This window comes from Coregonus clupeaformis, chromosome 12 (assembly GCF_020615455.1).
Source record: "Coregonus clupeaformis isolate EN_2021a chromosome 12, ASM2061545v1, whole genome shotgun sequence".
Taxonomy (NCBI): Eukaryota; Metazoa; Chordata; class Actinopteri; order Salmoniformes; family Salmonidae; genus Coregonus; species Coregonus clupeaformis.
Window position 1 is genome coordinate 62,571,955 of NC_059203.1, and position 23,043 is coordinate 62,594,997.

General features: G+C 40.7%; 1 protein-coding gene across 1 annotated transcript in view; it reads right to left on the bottom strand.

Moving 5' to 3' along the window:
* Positions 1–23,043, bottom strand: part of LOC121543966 (adhesion G protein-coupled receptor L3-like) — an 85,696-nt gene that overhangs the window by 40,698 nt on the left and 21,955 nt on the right. Inside the window, exon 7 of the mRNA XM_045224021.1 lies at positions 5,791–5,974. Within this exon, the coding sequence (XP_045079956.1) occupies positions 5,791–5,974 (184 nt within the window). The remainder of the gene's footprint in view (positions 1–5,790; positions 5,975–23,043) is intronic.

Here is a 23,043-nt window from a genome sequence, read left to right on the forward strand (position 1 = left end):
TGTAATCAGTCTATACTCCACTTTAATCAGCCTATACTCCACTGTAATCAGCCTATACTCCACTGTAATCAGCCTATACTCCACTGTAATCAGTCTATACCCCACTGTAATCAGTCTATACTCCACTGTAATCACCCTATACTCCACTGTAATCAGTGTATACTCCACTGTAATCAGTCTATACTCCACTGTAATCAGTCTATACTCCACTATAATCAGTCTATACTCCACTATAATCAGTCTATACTCCACTGTAATCAGCCTATACTCCACTGTAATCAGCCTATACTCCACTGTAATCAGCCTATACTCCACTGTAATCCCCCTATACTCCACTGTAATCAGTCTATACTCCACTATAATCAGTCTATACTCCACTATAATCAGTCTATACTCCACTGTAATCAGTCTATACTCCACTGTAATCAGCCTATACTCCACTGTAATCAGCCTATACTCCACTGTAATCAGTCTATACTCCACTGTAATCAGTCTATACCCCACTGTAATCAGTCTATACTCCACTGTAATCAGCCTATACTCCACTGTAATCAGTCTATACTCCACTGTAATCAGCCTATACTCCACTGTAATCAGCCTATACTCCACTGTAATCAGCCTATACTCCACTGTAATCACCCTATACTCCACTGTAATCAGCCTATACTCCACTGTAATCAGCCTATACTCCACTGTAATCAGTCTATACTCCACTGTAATCAGTCTATACTCCACTGTAATCAGTCTATACTCCACTATAATCAGTCTATACTCCACTGTAATCAGTCTATACTCCGCTGTAATCAGCCTATACTCCACTGTAATCAGTCTATACTCCACTGTAATCAGTCTATACTCCACTGTAATCAGTCTATACTCCACTGTAATCAGCCTATACTCCACTGTAATCAGCCTATACTCCACTGTAATCAGCCTATACTCCACTGTAATCAGCCTATACTCCACTGTAATCAGTCTATATGCCACTGTAATCATCCTAGTAGTATGTTTTATGTTTACTGTTCTGATATTGTATATTCTGTATGATGTCTATGTGATATTGTGTCTGTATTCTGTTTGTAAATTGTCTATTGCTGCCAGCATCTTCTCACCAAGGCAGCACCTTCTCACCAAGGCAGCACCTTCTCACCAAGGCAGCACCTTCCTACCAAGGCATTACCTTCTCACTAAGGCAGCACCTTCTCACTATGGCAGCACATCTCACTAAGGCAGCACCTTCTCACTATGGCAGCACCTTCTCACCAAGGCAGCACCTTCTCACTAAGGCAGCACCTTCTCACTAAGGCAGCACCTTCTCACTAAGGCAGCACCTTCTCACTAAGGCAGCAACGTCTCACTAAGGCAGCACCTTCTCACTAAGGCAGCACATCTCACTATGGCAGCACCTTCTCACTAAGGCAGCACCGTCTCACTAAGGCAGCACATCTCACTAAGGCAGCACCTTTTCACTAAGGCAGCACCGTCTCACTAAGGCAGCACATCTCACTAAGGCAGCACCTTCTCACTAAGGCAGCACATCTCACTAAGGCAGCACCTTTTCACTAAGGCAGCACCGTCTCACTAAGGCAGCACCGTCTCACTAAGGCAGCACATCTCACTAAGGCAGCACATCTCACTAAGGCAGCACCTTCTCACTAAGGCAGCACCTTCTCACCAAGGCAGCACCTTCTCACCAAGGCAGCACCTTCTCACTAAGGCAGCACCTTCTCACCAAGGCAGCACATCTCACTAAGGCAGCACCTTCTCACTAAGGCAGCACCTTCTCACTAAGGCAGCACCTTCTCACTAAGGCATTCTGGGTATGGATAAATGTACTTATATAAAGGTGATTCTGATGACACCTTTCATCTCCTCATCCTTCCTTCCTTCCTTCCTTCCCTCTCTCCCTCCCTCTCTCCCTCCCTCCCTCCCTCCGTCTCTCCCTCCTCTCTAAACCCCGTTCCACCCTTCCAAGAGGATGAGAGGAAAACAGAAGAAAACTGTCTGCAGTACGACTACACACTAACACAATGAAACACACACACACACACACACACAGGTCTCAGTAGAATGGAGGATATTGTGTAATGACAAACCACCAGGGAGCTGGTATAAACAGGGTATAAATAGAGATGTGATGATGGGATAAAGTGCTTGTGTGTTTGATGATAACTATTGTGTTTCAGGAGGAGGGAGCGTTGTAATGACTACTATATCACTGGGTTAGGCATGTACACCCTACTGATGCATTCTGGACAATCTGAGAATGTATATGTGTGTGTGTGTGTGTCTGTTCTGGTTATGCCATTTCTATACTATAGAACTATATTAAAGTAGATATGCTGTAGGTTTTCCATATAGACTGCTGTTGGACTGCTCTCCCGATGAGCAGTACATAGCTCAGAACCCTTATTTTTAAAAAAGCACTTTAAAGTGTTTATCTAGGATCTGGTCCTCCCTGTCCATATACAGCGCCTTCAGAAATAAGTATTCATACCCCTTGACTTATTCCACATTTTGTTGTGTTACAGCCTGAATACAAAATGGATTACACAATACCCCATAATGACAAAGTGAAAACATGTTTTTATTTATTTTTGCAAATCTTTTGAAAATGAAATACAGAAATACCTCATCTACATAAGTATTCACACCCCTGGACCTCATCTACATAATATTCACACCCCTGGCTCAATACATGTTAGAATCAACTTTGGCAGTGATTACAGCTGTGAGTCTTTCTGGGTAAGTCTCTAAGAGCTTTGTACACTTGGATTGTACAATATTTGCCCATTATTTCATGAAAAAAATATTAAAGCTCTGTCAAGTTGATTGTTGAACATCGCTAGACAGCCATTTTCAAGTCTTGCCATAGTTTCTTAAGTCAAAACTGTAACTAGGCCACTCAGGAACATTCAATGTCATCTTGGCAAGCAACTCCAGTGTGTATTTGGCCTTGTGTTTTAGGTAATTGTCCTGCTGAAAGGTGAATTTGTCTCCCAGTGTCTGTTGGAAAGCAGACTGAAACAAGTTTTCTTCTAGGATTTTGCCTGTGCTTAGCTCTATTCCATTCCATTTTATCCTAAAAAACTCCCTAGTTCTTGCCGATGACAACCATACCCATGACATGATGCAGCCACCACCATGCTTAAAAATATGAAGAGTGGTACTCAGTGATGTGTTGTGTTGGATTGGCCCTAAATATAACACTTTGTATTCAGGACAAAAAGTTAATTTCTTTGCCACATTTTTTTTGCAGTATTACTTTAGTGCCTTATTGCAAACAGGATGCATGTTTTAGAATATTTTTTATTTTCTACAGGCTTCCTTATTTTCACGCTGTCATTTATGTTAGTGTTGTGGAGTGACTACAATGTTGTTGATCCAGCCTCAGTTATCTCCTTTCACAGCTATAATAATAATAATAATAATAATAATAATAATAATAATAATAATAATAATATGCCATTTAGCAGACGCTTTTATCCAAAGCGACTTACAGTCATGCGTGCATACATTTTTGTGTATGGGTGGTCCCGGGGATCGAACCCACTACCTTGGCGTTACAAGCGCCGTGCTCTACCAACTATTAAACTCTGTAACTGTTTTAAAATCACCATTAGCCTCATGGTGAAATCCCTGAGCGGTTTCCTTCCTCTCCGGCAACTGAGTTAGGAAGGCTCCTGTATCTTTGTAGTGACTGCTACAGCATCCAAAGTGTAATTAATAACTTCACCACGCACAAAGGGATATTCTATGTCTGTTTTTATGATCATTTATTTATCTACCAATAGGTGCCCTTCTTTGCGAACCATTGGAAAACCTCCCTGGTCTTTGTGGTTGAATCTGTGCTTGAAATTCATTGCTTGACTGAGGGACCTTACATATAATTGTATGTGTGGGGTACAGAGATGGGGTAGTTATTTAAAAATCATGTTAAACACTATTATTGCACACAGAGTGAGTCCATGCAACTTATTTTGTGACTTGTTAAGCACATTTTTACTCCAGAACTTATTTAGGCTTGCCATAACAAATTGGTTGAATAATTATCGACTCAATACATTTCAGCTTTTCATTTTGTATTAATTTGTAAACGTTTCTAAAAACATAATTCCACTTTGACATTATGGGGTATTGAGTGTAGATCAGTGACACAAAATCTCGATTTAATCCATTTTATATTCAGACTGTAACACAACAAAACGTGAAAAAATTCAAGGGGTGTGAAGGGTGTGAAGGGCGGCAGGTAGCTTAGTGGGTAAGAGCGTTGTGCCAGTAACCGAATGGTCGCTGGTTCTAATCCCCGAGCCAACTAGGTGAAAAATCTGTCGATGTGCCCTTGAGCAAGGCACTTAACCCTAATTGCTCCTGTAAGTCGCTCTGGATAAGAGCGTCTGCTAAATGACAAAAAAAAATAAAATAAAAAAAATATATATATATATATATATATACTTTCTGAAGGGACTGTATGTTCACCTCTCTCTTTCTCGTTCTCTCTCTCCCTCTCCTATCCTTCTCCTCTTTTTCTCCCTCTCCTCCCACATTCTCTATCCTTCTTTTACTCCCCCTCCCTGTCTCTCCCCCAACCCCTCCTCTCCCTCTCTCTCTCTCTCTCTCTCTCTCTCTCTCTCTCTCTCTCTATCCCTCCTCTCTCTCTCTCTCTCTCTCTCTCTCCCCCCTCCCTGTTTCTCCCCCACCCTCTCTCTCCCTCCCCCTCCCTGCCCCCACCCCTCCCCTCTCTCTCTCTCTCCCCCTCCCTGTCTCTCTCCCTCCCCCTCCCTGTCTCTCTCCCCCCACCCCTCCCTGTCTCTCTCTCCCCCCTCCCTGTTTCTCTCCCCCACCCCTCCCTGTCTCTCTCTCCCCCCTCCCTGTTTCTCTCCCTCCCCTCCCTGTCTCTCCCCCCACGCCCTCCCCCTCTCTCTCTCCCCCCTCCCTGTCTCTCTCCCTCCCCTCCCTCCCTCTCCCCTATTTCCCTCCAAGCATTTAAGTGATAGTATTATTCTGCCCCACTTACACGCATGTATGATATTATTCACATGCATGATATTATTCACATGCATGATATTATTCACATGCATGATATTATTCACATGCATGATATTATTCACATGTATGATATTATTCACATGCATGATATTATTCACATGTATGATATTATTCACATGTATGATATTATTCACATGCATGATATTGACCAGAGTGCTGTAAACTCATGTAGGGTATATAATTACTCTGCTTTCGACTAAAATGAATTAAGAGCCAAAGATTGCAAGTTCAATGCCATCTACACTCTTAGAAAAAAAAGGTGCTATCTAGAACCTAAAAGGGTTCTTCGGTTGTCCCTTTAGGAGAAACCTTTGAAGAATGTTTTTTGGTTCCAGGTAGAATCCTTTTAGTTCCAAGTAGAACCCTTTTGAGTTCCATGTAGAACCCTCTGTGGAAAGGGTTCTAACTGGAACTAAAAAGGTTTCTCCTACGGGGACAGTCGAAGAACCCTTTTGGAACCCTTCTTTATAAGAGTGTAGGGATAACTACCTACTGAATTAATTGTTTAATAATTACATCTAATATACATGAATTGTTTATTTGACACTTGAAGTTCTCAAGTTAGGATTCAAACTTTTTCTGACAAACATGAATGATTCCTCTAGTCATGCTCTCTTAGCCAGGTCTCAACAGATCAAATAAAGAATAATTCATGAATTAGTGACGGATGTTGTCGGTAGTGTTCGGTACAGTGTCCGTCTTCACAATAACATCACTTCACGACAGCAGTGATCTACTCACGGATGTTGTCGGTGATCTCCTGTACAGTGTCCGTCTTCAGCAGGTTATCAGCCAGCATGAAAGCTCCAGCCTCCACCGTGTCTAGCAGGGTGGTAGCCCAGCGAAGCTGCTCCCCTGTGGGCAACTGTCTCCACGCTGCCTGGGCCCTGGGCTGGAGCAAGTTGTTCACCGTCTCAACCATGGCCTGGAGGGACGATACGCTCATGTTAATACTACGGCCTGGTAGTAATGGAGGGGGGCAGGAGGGTTAGATAAAGACACTGGTACCATTTAGTTGGTAATGGGTTGGTAAAGCTAGGGGGGGGGGGGGTGGGTCACAGGTTTATAAGTTGGTCTTGGTCATGTTCAAAATCAATACAAATGGCATCACCAAAACAGAAAAGGCCACAACAAATAAAGGGATGCAGATGTGGAACATGTTTCTGAGCTAAAATCTCTGAATTGTTGTTCCGTCTTGGTCTTGTATACTGCAAACAAAATGCCAAAGAACATATCTGCTGTCATAATATGGACTACACTGGTCTGAGATCTGCTGTTAATATGGACGTACAGGGTCTAAGATCTGCTGTTAATATGGACTACACTGGTCTGAGATCTGCTGTTAATATGGACGTACAGGGTCTAAGATCTGCTGTTAATATAGACTACACTGGTCTGAGATCTGCTGTTAATATGGATGTACAGGGTCTAAGATCTGCTGTTAATATGGACTACACTGGTCTGAGATCTGCTGTTAATATGGACGTACAGAGTCTAAGATCTGCTGTTAATATAGACTACACTGGTCTGAGATCTGCTGTTAATATGGACGTACAGTGGTCGAAGCTCTGCTGTTAATATGGACGTACAGTGGTCGAAGCTCTGCTGTTAATATGGACGTACAGTGGTCGAAGCTCTGCTGTTAATATGGACGTACAGTGGTCGAAGCTCTGCTGTTAATATGGACGTACAGTGGTCTAAGATCTGCTGTTAATATGGACGTACAGTGGTCTAAGATCTGCTGTTAATATGGACGAACAGTGGTCTAAGATATTATATTAATGTGGATGTCCAGTGGTCTAAGATCTGCTGTTAATATAGACGAACAGTGGTCTAAGATATTATATTAATGTGGATGTACAGTGGTCTGAGATCTGCTGTTAATATAGACTACACTGGTCTGAGATCTGCTGTTAATATGGACGTACAGTGGTCGAAGCTCTGCTGTTAATATGGACGTACAGTGGTCTAAGATATTATATTAATGTGGATGTACAGTGGTCTGAGATCTGCTGTTAATATGGACGTACAGTGGTCTAACTTAGCAGTGGATCTCTTTAGACCAGGTTTGTTTTGTTTATCAAATGTCAAATGTTTTATCTCAGCTTCTGCATTCCACTCTTTCCACCCTCCTCCCTCCTCCATCGCTATACACAGACATAAATCTCCAAACCACTCGTGATGGAAGGAGAGAAAGGGAGGGAGGAAGAGAGCGAGAGAGAGGGAGTGAGGGAGGGAGGGAGGGAGGGAGGGAGGGCGAGAGAGAGAGAGAGAGAGAGAAGAGAGAGAGAGAGGGAGAGGGAGAGGGAGAGGGAGAGAGAGAGAGAGGGAGAGGGAGAGGGAGAGGGAGAGGAAGAGGGAGAGGGAGAGGGGAGAGAGAGAGAGAGAGAGAGAGAGAGAGAGAGAGAGAGAGTAAGAGAGAGAGAGAGAGAGAAGAAGTGGAAAAACAAACATAGGTCACATCAAACATAAACACTGGCCCCTCCTCTCTCTCACTCTCATCCTCTATCTCTCTCTCTCTCTCTCTAACTCTCGCTCTCTCTCTCTCTCTCTCTCTCTTACTCTCTCTCTCTCTCTCGCTCTCTCTCTCTCTCTCTCTCTCTCTTACTCTCTCTCTTACTCGCTCCCTCTCTCTCTGAACTTGTAACCCTGAGCAGTGAGAGGAGTGAGGGAGTCAAATGGTTGAAGAGGGAAACATCAATAACTCTCTCTCCTCCCCTCTGCTCTGCCCCTGCTACTCCCTGATGGAAACCCCTATGGATGGCTCATGGCACCTGTGTTCCTTTCTCCACTCCTATCTTTTAACGAGAAAGAGAGAGAGACAGACAGACAGAAGAGAAAGAGAGACAGAGAGAGAAAGAGAGAGGATAAAGGAAGTTACAGAAAGAGGGGGAAAGATATGAAGAAAGATAAACATATATTGAGAAAGAGAGAGGAGGAAGAGGAGAGTGATAGACCTGGGAGAGGAGGAAAGAGGGACAGAGAGAGAGAGAGAGAGAGAGAGAGAGAGAGAGAGAGAGAGAGAGAGAGAGAGAGAGAGAGAGAGAGAGAGAGAGAGATGCATGGGAGGGTATTAATAGAAAGAGAGAAGGGGAAAAAGAGGGAGAGAAGGAGAGGGGGGGGGGGAGAATTCTCCAGAGAGAGAGATGTTTACCTAATACACTGTCAAAGGGATTGGTCACTCTCTAGCAACAATCATAGCAACAAGACCAGCTAGTTACCGTACTAGCAAAACAAGGTCAAAACTAAAAGTCTTTATTAGTATTAGTGATATGTCTCTTAGTGATTATGGCATGTCAGCAAAATGATTTATTTGCTTTTATAGCTCATTATATACGCTACTGTAGGATACGGTTGGTTTTACTACTGTGATATGCTAGCTAAAATAATAGTATGCTAATACCGGTAGATGCTCTTTATTAGGCTAGCTAGCTAAAATGCCAGTATGCTTATAGTTTCTCTTTCCTGGCTAGCTCATATGCTATTATACTCTTTCCTAGCTAGCTAATATGCTAGTATTTAAATAGGTTAATACTGTGGTATGCTAATAGCTCAAGCAAGCTAATATGCTAGTATGCTAATCAGTGCTCTTTCCTAGCTAGGGGCTAATGAGGTTAACTTCTATGAGTAAGGAAGTCCCAGCATGTAAACAAAAACGAATTAATCTCTGTACTTCAGCTGAGCAACAGAATAACAGGGTATGGAACTGGAATAAAAGGGCCTTGCGCAAAAACACACACAAACAAGCAAACAAGCACACACACACACAATAATCTATATCTAACAGAGCGTGACTGTAATTTCATGGATGTTGTTTATGGTATAATGATTAATATTATAAAATGTGTTGTGTATAACAATATAAACATACTAACTGTTGACAACCACAAACTAAAAGCCCAATGTGCTGTTTATTAGTTGAAGTGTCTAACATTACCAACACACACTATGTTCATATGAATTCATGAACACGTTCACATTCATATTAACGTACTGCAAACTAATTAAAATAATTTAACACTATCGTTTTTCTCTTAACCCCCTTCACAGGAGAAAGTGGAGTGATTTAAAAGCCTTTTTAGTCACACTCTGGGGAACAGTTCTCTCTCTTGTGTGTGTGTGTGTGTGTGTGTGTGTGTGTGTGTGTGTGTGTGTGTGTGTGTGTGTGAATACTCCAGAAAGTATTCAGAACCCTTCACTTTTTCCACATTTTGTTACGTTAGAGGCTTATTCTAAAAGGGATTAAATAAATGGTTTTCCTCATCAATCTTCACACAATACCCCATAATGACAAAGCAAAAACAGGAATTTAGAAATGTTTGCAAATTTATTAAAAATAAAAACTGAAATACCTTATTTATATAAGTATTCAGACCCTTGGCTATGAGATTCGAAATTGAGCTCAGGTGCATCCTGTTTCCATTGATCATCCTTGAGATGTTTCTACAACTTAATTGGACTCCACCTGTTGTACATTAAATTGATTGGACATGATTTGGAAAGGCACACACCTGTCTATATAAGGTCCCACAGTTGACAGTGCATGTCAGAGCAGAAACCAAGCCATGAGGTCGAAGGTATTGTCCGTAGAGCTCCGAGACAGGATTCTGACGAGGCACAGATCTGGGGAAAAATGTCTGCAGCATTGAAGGTCCCCAAGAACACAGTGGCCTCCATCAATCTTAAATGGAAGAAGTTTGGAACCACCAAGACTCTTCCTAGAGCTGGCCGCCCAGCCAAACTGAGCAATCGGGGGAGAAGGACCTTGGTCAGGGAGGTGACCAAGAACCCGATGATCACTCTGATAGAGCTCCAGAGTTCTACAGTGGAGATAGGAGAACCTTCCAGAAGGACAACCATCTCTGTAGCACTCCACCAATCAGGCCTTTATGGTAGAGTGGCCAGACGGAAGCCACTCCTCAGTAAAAGGCACATGACAGCCCGCTTGGAGTTTGCCAAAAGGCACCTAAAGACTCTCAGACCATGAGAAACAAGATTCTCTGGTCTGATGAAACCAAGATTGAACTCTTTGGCCTGAATTCCAAGCGTCACGTCTGGAGGAAACCTGGCATCATCCCTACAGTGAAGCATGGTGGTGGCAGCATCATGCAGTGGGGATGTTTTTCAGAGGCAGGGACTGGGAGTCTAGTCAGGATCGAGGGAAAGATGAACGGAGCAAAGTACAGAGAGATGCTTGATGAAAACCTGCTCCAGAGCGCTCAGGACCTCAGACTGGGGCGACGGTTCACCTTCCAACAGGACAATGACCCTAAGCACAAGGAGAGAGGGTCAATTGTTTCTGAATGTCCTTGAGTGGCCCAGCCAGAGCCCGGACTTGAACCCGATCAAACATCTCTGGAGAGACCTGAAATTATCTGTGCAGCGACGCTCACCATCCAACCTGACAGAGCTTGAGAGGATCTGCAGAGAAGAATGGGAGAAACTCCCCAAATACAGGTTTGCCAAGCTTGTAGCGTCATACCCAAGAAGACTCAAGGCTGTAATCGCTGCCAAAGGTGCTTCAACAAAGTACTGAGTAAAAGGTCTGAATACTTATGTAAATGTCATATTACAGTTTCTTATTCTTAATAAATTAGCTTAATGGTGTGGGAAAAAACGATTTAATCCATTTTAGAATAAGACTGTAACGTAACAAAATGTGGAAAATGTCAAGGGGTCAAAAGTTTTGAGAATGACACAAATACTAATTTTCACAAAGTCTGCTGCCTCAGCTTTGATGATGGCAATTTGCATATACTCCAGAATGTCATGAAGAGTGATCAGATGAATTGCAATTAATTGCAAAGTCCCTCTTTGCCATGAAAATGAACTTAATCCCCCAAAAACACTTCCACTGCATTTCAGCCCTGCCACAAAAGGACCAGCTGCCATCATGTCAGTGATTCTCTCGTTAACACAGGTGAGAGTGTTGACGAGGACAAGGCTGGAGATCACTCTGTCATGCTGATTGAGTTAGAATAACAGACTGGAAGCTTTAAAAGGAGGGTGGTGCTTGAAATCAGTGTTCTTCCTCTGTTAACCATGGGTACCTGCAAGGAAACACGTGCTGTCATCATTGCTTTGTACAAAAAGGGCTTCACAGGCAAGGATATTGCTGCTAGTAAGATTGCACCTAAATCAACCATTTATCGGATCATCAAGAACTTCAAGGAGAGAGGTTCAATTGTTGTGAAGAAGGCGTCAGGGCGCCCAAGAAAGTCCAGCAAGCGCCAGGACCGTCTCCTAAAGTTGATTCAACTGCGGGATCGGGGCACCACCAGTGCAGAGCTTGCTCAGGAATGGCAGCAGGCAGGTGTGAGTGCATCTGCATGCACAGTGAGGCGAAGACTTTTGGAGGTTGGCCTGTTGTCAAGAAGGGCAGCAAAGAAGCCACTTCTCTCCAGGAAAAACATCAGGGACAGACTGATATTCTGCAAAAGGTACAGTGATTGGACTGCTGAGGACTGGGGTAAAGTCATTTTCTCTGATGAATCCCCTTTCCGATTGTTTGGGGCTTCCTGAAAACACCTTGTCCAGAGAAGACAAGGTGAACGCTACCATCAGTCCTGTGTCATGCCAACAGTAAAGCATCCTGAGACCATTCATGTGTGGGGTTGCTTCTCAGCCAAGGGAGTGGGCTCACTCACAATTCTGCCTAAGAACACAGCCATGAATAAAGAATGGTACCAACACATCCTCTGAGAGCAACTTCTCCCAACCATCCAAGAATAGTTTGGTGACGAACAATGCCTTTTCCAGCATGATGGAGCACCTTGCCATAAGGCAAAAGTGATAACTAAGTGGCTCGGGGAACAAAACATCGAAATGTTGGGTCCATGGCCAGGAAACTCCCCAGCCTTAATCCCATTGAGAACTTGTGGTCGATCCTCAAGAGGCGGGTGGACAAACAAAAACCCACAAATTCTGACAAACTCCAAGCATTGATTATGCAAGAATGGGCTGCCATCAGTCAGGATGTGGCCCAGAAGTTAATTGACAGCATGCCAGGGCGGATTGCAGAGGTCTTGAAAAAGAAGGGTCAACACTGCAAATATTGACTCTTTGCATAAACGTAATGTAATTGTCAATAAAAGCCTTTGACACTTATGGAATGCTTGTAATTATACTTCAGTTACCATAGTAAAATCGGACAAAAATATCTCATAACATTGAAGCAGCGAACTTTGTGAAGACCAATACTTGTGTCATTCTCAAAACTTTTGACCACGACTGTATATTCCACCAATACACTATACGGTATCAGTTATGGTCCTAATAGTCTCTGTGTGAATACTCCAGTATATATTCCACCACTATACGGTATCAGTTATGGTCCTAATAGTCTCTGTGTGAATACTCCAGTATATATTCCACCACTACACTATACAGTATCAGTTATGGTCCTAATAGACTGTGTGAATACTCCAGTATATATTCCACCACTACACTATACAGTATCAGTTATGGTCCTAATATACTCTGTGTGAATACTCCAGTATATATTCCACCACTATACAGTATCAGTTATGGTCCCAATAGACTCTGTGTGAATACTCCAGTATATATTCCACCACTACACTATACAGTATCAGTTATGGTCATAATAGACTCTGTGTGAATACTCCAGTATATATTCCACCAATACACTATACAGTATCAGTTATGGTCCTAATAGTCTCTGTGTGAATACTCCAGTATATATTCCACCACTATACAGTATCAGTTATGGTCCTAATAGTCTCTGTGTGAATACTCCAGTATATATTCCACCACTACACTATACAGTATCAGTTATGGTCCTAATAGACTGTGTGAATAGTCCAGTATATATTCCACCACTACACTATACAGTATCGGTTATGGTCCTAATAGACTGTGTGAATACTCCAGTATATATTCCACCACTACACTATACAGTATCAGTTATGGTCCCAATAGACTGTGTGAATACTCCAGTATATATTCCACCACTACACTATACAGTATCGGTTATGGTCCTAATAGACTGTGTGAATACTCCAGTATATATTCCATCACTACACTATACAGTATCAGCTATGGTCCTAATAGACTGTGTGAATACTCCAGTATATATTCCACCACTACACTATACAGTATCGGTTATGGTCCTAATAGACTGTGTGAATACTCCAGTATATATTCCACCACTATACAGTATCAGTTATGGTCCTAATAGACTGTGTGAATACTCCAGTATATATTCCACCACTACACTATACAGTATCAGTTATGGTCCTAATAGTCTCTGTGTGAATACTCCAGTATATATTCCACCAATACACTATACAGTATCAGTTATGGTCCTAATAGTCTCTGTGTGAATACTCCAGTATATATTCCACCACTATACAGTATCAGTTATGGTCTTAATAGACTCTGTGTGAATACTCCAGTATATATTCCACCACTACACTATACAGTATCAGTTATGGTCCTAATAGACTGTGTGAATACTCCAGTATATATTCCACCACTACACTATACAGTATCAGTTATGGTCCTAATAGACTGTGTGAATACTCCAGTATATATTCCACCACTACACTATACAGTATCAGTTATGGTCCTAATAGACTGTGTGAATACTCCAGTATATATTCCACCACTATACAGTATCAGTTATGGTCCTAATAGACTGTGTGAATATTCCAGTATATATTCCACCACTACACTATACAGTATCAGTTATGGTCCTAATAGACTGTGTGAATACTCCAGTATATATTCCACCACTACACTATACAGTATCAGTTATGGTCCTAATAGACTGTGTGAATACTCCAGTATATATTCCACCACTACACTATACAGTATCAGTTATGGTCCTAATAGACTGTGTGAATACTCCAGTATATATTCTACCACTACACTATACAGTATCAGTTATGGTCCTAATAGACTGTGTGAATACTCCAGTATATATTCCACCACTACACTATACAGTATCGGTTATGGTCCTAATAGACTGTGTAAATACTCCAGTATATATTCCACCACTATACAGTATCAGTTATGGTCCTAATAGACTCTGTGTGAATACTCCAGTATATATTCCACCACTACACTATACAGTATCAGTTATGGTCCTATAGACTGTGTGAATACTCCAGTATATATTCCACCACTACACTATACAGTATCAGTTATGGTCCTAATAGACTCTGTGTGAATCCTCCAGTATATATTCCACCACTACACTATACAGTATCAGTTATGGTCCTAATAGACTCTGTGTGAATACTCCAGTATATATTCCACCACTACACTATACAGTTTCAGTTATGGTCCTAATAGACTCTGTGTGAATACTCCAGTATATATTCCACCACTACACTATACAGTATCAGTTATGGTCCTAATAGTCTCTGTGTGAATACTCCAGTATATATTCCACCACTACACTATACAGTATCAGTTATGGTCCTAATAGTCTCTGTGTGAATACTCCAGTATATATTCCACCACTACACTATACAGTATAAGTTATGGTCCTAATAGACTGTGTGAATAGTCCAGTATATATTCCACCACTACACAATACAGTATCAGTTATGGTCCTAATAGACTGTGTGAATACTCCAGTATATATTCCACCACTACACTATACAGTATCAGTTATGGTCCCAATAGACTGTGTGAATACTCCAGTATATATTCCACCACTACACTATACAGTATCAGCTATGGTCCTAATAGACTGTGTGAATACTCCATTATATATTCCACCACTACACTATACAGTATCGGTTATGGTCCTAATAGACTGTGTGAATACTCCAGTATATATTCCACCACTATACAGTATCAGTTATGGTCCTAATAGACTGTGTGAATACTCCAGTATATATTCCACCACTACACTATACAGTATCGGTTATGGTCCTAATAGACTGTGTGAATACTCCAGTATATATTCCACCACTATACAGTATCAGTTATGGTCCTAATAGACTGTGTGAATACTCCAGTATATATTCCACCACTACACTATACAGTATCAGTTATGGTCCTAATAGTCTCTGTGTGAATACTCCAGTATATATTCCACCAATACACTATACAGTATCAGTTATGGTCCTAATAGTCTCTGTGTGAATACTCCAGTATATATTCCACCACTATACAGTATCAGTTATGGTCTTAATAGACTCTGTGTGAATACTCCAGTATATATTCCACCACTACACTATACAGTATCAGTTATGGTCCTAATAGACTGTGTGAATACTCCAGTATATATTCCACCACTACACTATACAGTATCAGTTATGGTCCTAATAGACTGTGTGAATACTCCAGTATATATTCCACCACTACACTATACAGTATCAGTTATGGTCCTAATAGACTGTGTGAATACTCCAGTATATATTCCACCACTATACAGTATCAGTTATGGTCCTAATAGACTGTGTGAATATTCCAGTATATATTCCACCACTACACTATACAGTATCAGTTATGGTCCTAATAGACTGTGTGAATACTCCAGTATATATTCCACCACTACACTATACAGTATCAGTTATGGTCCTAATAGACTGTGTGAATACTCCAGTATATATTCCACCACTACACTATACAGTATCAGTTATGGTCCTAATAGACTGTGTGAATACTCCAGTATATATTCTACCACTACACTATACAGTATCAGTTATGGTCCTAATAGACTGTGTGAATACTCCAGTATATATTCCACCACTACACTATACAGTATCGGTTATGGTCCTAATAGACTGTGTGAATACTCCAGTATATATTCCACCACTATACAGTATCAGTTATGGTCCTAATAGACTCTGTGTGAATACTCCAGTATATATTCCACCACTACACTATACAGTATCAGTTATGGTCCTAATAGACTGTGTGAATACTCCAGTATATATTCCACCACTACACTATACAGTATCAGTTATGGTCCTAATAGACTCTGTGTGAATACTCCAGTATATATTCCACCACTACACTATACAGTATCAGTTATGGTCCTAATAGACTCTGTGTGAATACTCCAGTATATATTCCACCACTACACTATACAGTTTCAGTTATGGTCCTAATAGACTCTGTGTGAATACTCCAGTATATATTCCACCACTACACTATACAGTATCAGTTATGGTCCTAATAGTCTCTGTGTGAATACTCCAGTATATATTCCACCACTACACTATACAGTATCAGTTATGGTCCTAATAGTCTCTGTGTGAATACTCCAGTATATATTCCACCACTACACTATACAGTATCAGTTATGGTCCTAATAGACTGTGTGAATAGTCCAGTATATATTCCACCACTACACAATACAGTATCAGTTATGGTCCTAATAGACTGTGTGAATACTCCAGTATATATTCCAACACTACACTATACAGTATCAGTTATGGTCCCAATAGACTGTGTGAATACTCCAGTATATATTCCACCACTACACTATACAGTATCAGCTATGGTCCTAATAGACTGTGTGAATACTCCAGTATATATTCCACCACTACACTATACAGTATCGGTTATGGTCCTAATAGACTGTGTGAATACTCCAGTATATATTCCACCACTATACAGTATCAGTTATGGTCCTAATAGACTGTGTGAATACTCCAGTATATATTCCACCACTACACTATACAGTATCGGTTATGGTCCTAATAGACTGTGTGAATACTCCAGTATATATTCCACCACTATACAGTATCAGTTATGGTCCTAATAGACTGTGTGAATACTCCAGTATATATTCCACCACTACACTATACAGTATCAGTTATGGTCCTAATAGTCTCTGTGTGAATACTCCAGTATATATTCCACCAATACACTATACAGTATCAGTTATGGTCCTAATAGTCTCTGTGTGAATAATCCAGTATATATTCCACCACTATACAGTATCAGTTATGGTCTTAATAGACTCTGTGTGAATACTCCAGTATATATTCCACCACTACACTATACAGTATCAGTTATGGTCCTAATAGACTGTGTGAATACTCCAGTATATATTCCACCACTACACTATACAGTATCAGTTATGGTCCTAATAGACTGTGTGAATACTCCAGTATATATTCCACCACTACACTATACAGTATCAGTTATGGTCCTAATAGACTGTGTGAATACTCCAGTATATATTCCACCACTATACAGTATCAGTTATGGTCCTAATAGACTGTGTGAATATTCCAGTATATATTCCACCACTACACTATACAGTATCAGTTATGGTCCTAATAGACTGTGTGAATACTCCAGTATATATTCCACCACTACACTATACAGTATCAGTTATGGTCCTAATAGACTGTGTGAATACTCCAGTATATATTCCACCACTACACTATACAGTATCAGTTATGGTCCTAATAGACTGTGTGAATACTCCAGTATATATTCTACCACTACACTATACAGTATCAGTTATGGTCCTAATAGACTGTGTGAATACTCCAGTATATATTCCACCACTACACTATACAGTATCGGTTATGGTCCTAATAGACTGTGTGAATACTCCAGTATATATTCCACCACTATACAGTATCAGTTATGGTCCTAATAGACTCTGTGTGAATACTCCAGTATATATTCCACCACTACACTATACAGTATCAGTTATGGTCCTAATAGACTGTGTGAATACTCCAGTATATATTCCACCACTACACTATACAGTATCAGTTATGGTCCTAATAGACTCTGTGTGAATACTCCAGTATATATTCCACCACTACACTATACAGTATCAGTTATGGTCCTAATAGACTCTGTGTGAATACTCCAGTATATATTCCACCACTACACTATACAGTTTCAGTTATGGTCCTAATAGACTCTGTGTGAATACTCCAGTATATATTCCACCACTACACTATACAGTATCAGTTATGGTCCTAATAGTCTCTGTGTGAATACTCCAGTATATATTCCACCACTACACTATACAGTATCAGTTATGGTCCTAATAGTCTCTGTGTGAATACTCCAGTATATATTCCACCACTACACTATACAGTATCAGTTATGGTCCTAATAGACTGTGTGAATACTCCAGTATATATTCCACCCCTACACTATACAGTATAAGTTATGGTCCTAATAGACTGTGTGAATACTCCAGTATATATTCCACCAATACACTATACGGTATCAGTTATGGTCCTAATAGTCTATGTGTGAATACTCCAGTATATATTCCACCACTACACTATACAGTATCAGTTATGGTCCTAATAGACTGTGTGAATACTCCAGTATATATTCCACCACTACACAATACAGTATCAGTTATGGTCCTAATAGACTGTGTGAATACTCCAGTATATATTCCACCACTACACTATACAGTATAAGTTATGGTCCTAATAGACTGTGTGAATACTCCAGTATATATTCCACCAATACACTATACGGTATCAGTTATGGTCCTAATAGTCTATGTGTGAATACTCCAGTATATATTCCACCACTACACTATACAGTATCAGTTATGGTCCTAATAGACTGTGTGAATACTCCAGTATATATTCCACCACTACACAATACAGTATCAGTTATGGTCCTAATAGACTGTGTGAATACTCCAGTATATATTCCACCACTATACAGTATCAGTTATGGTCCTAATAGACTCTGTGTGAATACTCCAGTATATATTCCACCACTACACTATACAGTATCAGTTATGGTCCTAATAGACTGTGTGAATACTCCAGTATATATTCCATCACTACACTATACGGTATCAGTTATGGTCCCAATAGACTCTGTGTGAATACTCCAGTATATATTCCACCACTACACTATACAGTATCAGTTATGGTCCTAATAGACTGTGTGAATACTCCAGTATATATTCCACCACTAAACTATACAGTATAAGTTATGGTCCTAATAGACTGTGTGAATACTCCAGTATATATTCCACCAATACACTATACGGTATCAGTTATGGTCCTAAAAGTCTCTGTGTGAATACTCCAGTATATATTCCACCACTACACTATACAGTATCAGTTATGGTCCTAATAGACTGTGTGAATACTCCAGTATATATTCCACCACTATACAGTATCAGTTATGGTCCTAATAGACTCTGTGTGAATACTCCAGTATATATTCCACCACTACACTATACAGTATCAGTTATGGTCCTAATAGACTCTGTGTGAATACTCCAGTATATATTCCACCACTACACTATACAGTATCAGTTATGGTCCTAATAGACTGTGTGAATACTCCAGTATATATTCCACCACTATACAGTATCAGTTATGGTCCTAATATACTCTGTGTGAATACTCCAGTATATATTCCACCACTACACTATACAGTTTCAGTTATGGTCCTAATAGTCTCTGTGTGAATACTCCAGTATATATTCCACTATACAGTATCAGTTATGGTCCTAATAGACTGTGTGAATACTCCAGTATATATTCCACCACTACACTATACAGTATCAGTTATGGTCCTAATAGACTGTGTGAATACTCCAGTATATATTCCATCACTACACTATACGGTATCAGTTATGGTCCCAATAGACTCTGTGTGAATACTCCAGTATATATTCCACCACTACACTATACAGTATCAGTTATGGTCCTAATAGACTGTGTGAATACTCCAGTATATATTCCACCACTAAACTATACAGTATAAGTTATGGTCCTAATAGACTGTGTGAATACTCCAGTATATATTCCACCAATACACTATACGGTATCAGTTATGGTCCTAAAAGTCTCTGTGTGAATACTCCAGTATATATTCCACCACTACACTATACAGTATCAGTTATGGTCCTAATAGACTGTGTGAATACTCCAGTATATATTCCACCACTATACAGTATCAGTTATGGTCCTAATAGACTCTGTGTGAATACTCCAGTATATATTCCACCACTACACTATACAGTATCAGTTATGGTCCTAATAGACTCTGTGTGAATACTCCAGTATATATTCCACCACTACACTATACAGTATCAGTTATGGTCCTAATAGACTGTGTGAATACTCCAGTATATATTCCACCACTATACAGTATCAGTTATGGTCCTAATATACTCTGTGTGAATACTCCAGTATATATTCCACCACTACACTATACAGTTTCAGTTATGGTCCTAATAGTCTCTGTGTGAATACTCCAGTATATATTCCACTATACAGTATCAGTTATGGTCCTAATAGACTGTGTGAATACTCCAGTATATATTCCACCACTATACAGTATCAGTTATGGTCCTAATAGACTCTGTGTGAATACTCCAGTATATATTCCACCACTACACTATACAGTTTCAGTTATGGTCCTAATAGTCTCTGTGTGAATAGTCCAGTATATATTCCACCACTACACTATACAGTATCAGTTATGGTCCTAATAGTCTCTGTGTGAATACTCCAGTATATATTCCACCACTACACTATACAGTATCAGTTATGGTCCTAATAGACTGTGTGAATACTCCAGTATATATTCCACCACTATACAGTTTCAGTTATGGTCCTAATAGTCTCTGTGTGAATACTCCAGTATATATTCCACCACTACACTATACAGTATCAGTTATGGTCCTAATAGACTCTGTGTGAATACTCCAGTATATATTCAACCACTATACAGTATCAGTTATGGTCCTAATAGACTGTGTGAATACTCCAGTATATATTCAACCACTACACTATACAGTATAAGTTATGGTCCTAATAGACTGTGTGAATACTCCAGTATATATTCCACCACTATACAGTATCAGTTATGGTCCTAATAGACTCTGTGTGAATACTCCAGTATATATTCCACCACTATACAGTATCAGTTATGGTCCTAATAGACTGTGTGAATACTCCAGTATATATTCCACCACTACACTATACAGTATTAGTTATGGTCCTAATAGACTGTGTGAATACTCCAGTATATATTCAACCACTATACAGTATCAGTTATGGTCCTAATAGACTCTGTGTGAATACTCCAGTATATATTCCACCACTACACTATACAGTATCAGTTATGGTCCTAATAGTCTCTGTGTGAATACTCCAGTATATATTCCACCACTACACTATACAGTATTAGTTATGGTCCTAATAGACTGTGTGAATACTCCAGTATATATTCCACAACTATAAAGTATTAGTTATGGTCCTAATAGACTGTGTGAATACTCCAGTATATATTCCACCACTATACAGTATCAGTTATGGTCCTAATAGACTGTGTGAATACTCCAGTATATATTCCACCACTACTCTACTGTCTCCATGAGGGAGGATAATGCCATAGAGTAGATATATATATATATATAATGTAATACAAAGGTACATATTATTTATATGAGAATACATGTTTAATTTTAGATACCATATATAATCTGATATACAGTATGTCCAGATACCTGTTTTAGATCACTTCTTTATATTGTATGTGAATATCATCATATTAGCTACACTTCCACATTTCTCACTGACACATCTTGTTGGGACACACACACACACACACACACACACACACACACACACACACACACACACACACACACACACACACACACACAGAAGCACAGCCTGTTATCTTTTCCTCCAGAGTGTATCCTCTCTAGTCTAAATGGCCAGTCTCTATTTTCCACTCCAGTCAAACACACTGAGAGAAACGTCCCCAGACAGGCTGTCAACCTCATCCACACGTCTTTCACACACCCCTGACGTGTGTGTGCGTGTGTGTGTGTGTGTTAGTGTGTGTGTGTGTGTGTGTGTGTGTGTGTGCGTGTGTGTGTTAGTGTGTGAGAGAGAGTGACATGGTTAGCAGGAGTGGGAATGAAAAAACACACACACAATACGACGCAAGCATACACACGCACACAAACACGCACACAAACACACACACAAACACACACACACACACACACCAGTAAATGGGGCAGAAGTGAAATGCTTTGAAGCGTTGGGGTAATCCAGCGTTAAAGGCTGCAGCACTGGGCCTCTCTCACACACACACACACACACACACCGTACACACACACACACACACCGTACACACACACACACACCGTACACACACACTCCTGTTCCCTCTGAGTTGAGCTGTTAGCAGCAGCAGAGAAAAGGGGGATGAGAGGACAGAAGGTTGTTCCTGTCTTTTCCCCTCTTGGGTGAACTGATGTTTTCATCAGACTCCGCCGCTCTTGTCATGACGTCTGTGACCAGAGGAAGTGTGTGTGTGTGTGTGTGTGTGTGTGTGTGTGTGTGTGTGTACGGTGGTGTGTGTGTGTGTGTGTGTATGGTGTATGGTGTGTGTGTGTGTGTGTATGGTGTGTGAGTGTGTGTGTGTGTGTGTGTGTGTGTGTGTGTGTGAGTGTGTGTGTGTGTGTGTGTGTACGGTGTATGGTGTGTGTGTGTGTGTGTATGGTGTGTGAGTGTGTGTGTGTGTGTGTATGGTGTGTGAGTGTGTGTGTGTGTGTGTGTGTGTGTGTGTGTACGGTGAGTGTGTGTGTGTGTGTGTGTGTACGGTGTATGGTGTGTGTGTGTGTGTGTATGGTGTGTGTGTGTGTGTGTGTGTGTGTACGGTGTATGGTGTGTGTGTGTGTGTGTATGGTGTGTGTGTGTGTGTGTGTGTGTGTACGGTGTATGGTGTGTGTGTGTGTGTGTGTGTGTGTGTGTGTGTGTGTGTGTACGGTGAGTGTGTGTGTGTGTGTGTGTGTATGGTGTATGGTGTGTGTGTGTGTGTGTACGGTGTATGGTGTGTGTGTGTGTGTGTGTACGGTGTATGGTGTGTGTGTGTGTGTGTATGGTGTGTGTGTGTGTGTGTGTGTGTGTACGGTGTATGGTGTGTGTGTGTGTGTGTATGGTGTGTGTGTGTGTGTGTGTGTGTGTGTACGGTGTATGTGTGTGTGTGTGTGTGTGTGTGTGTGTGTGTGTGTGTGTACGGTGTGTGTGTGTGTGT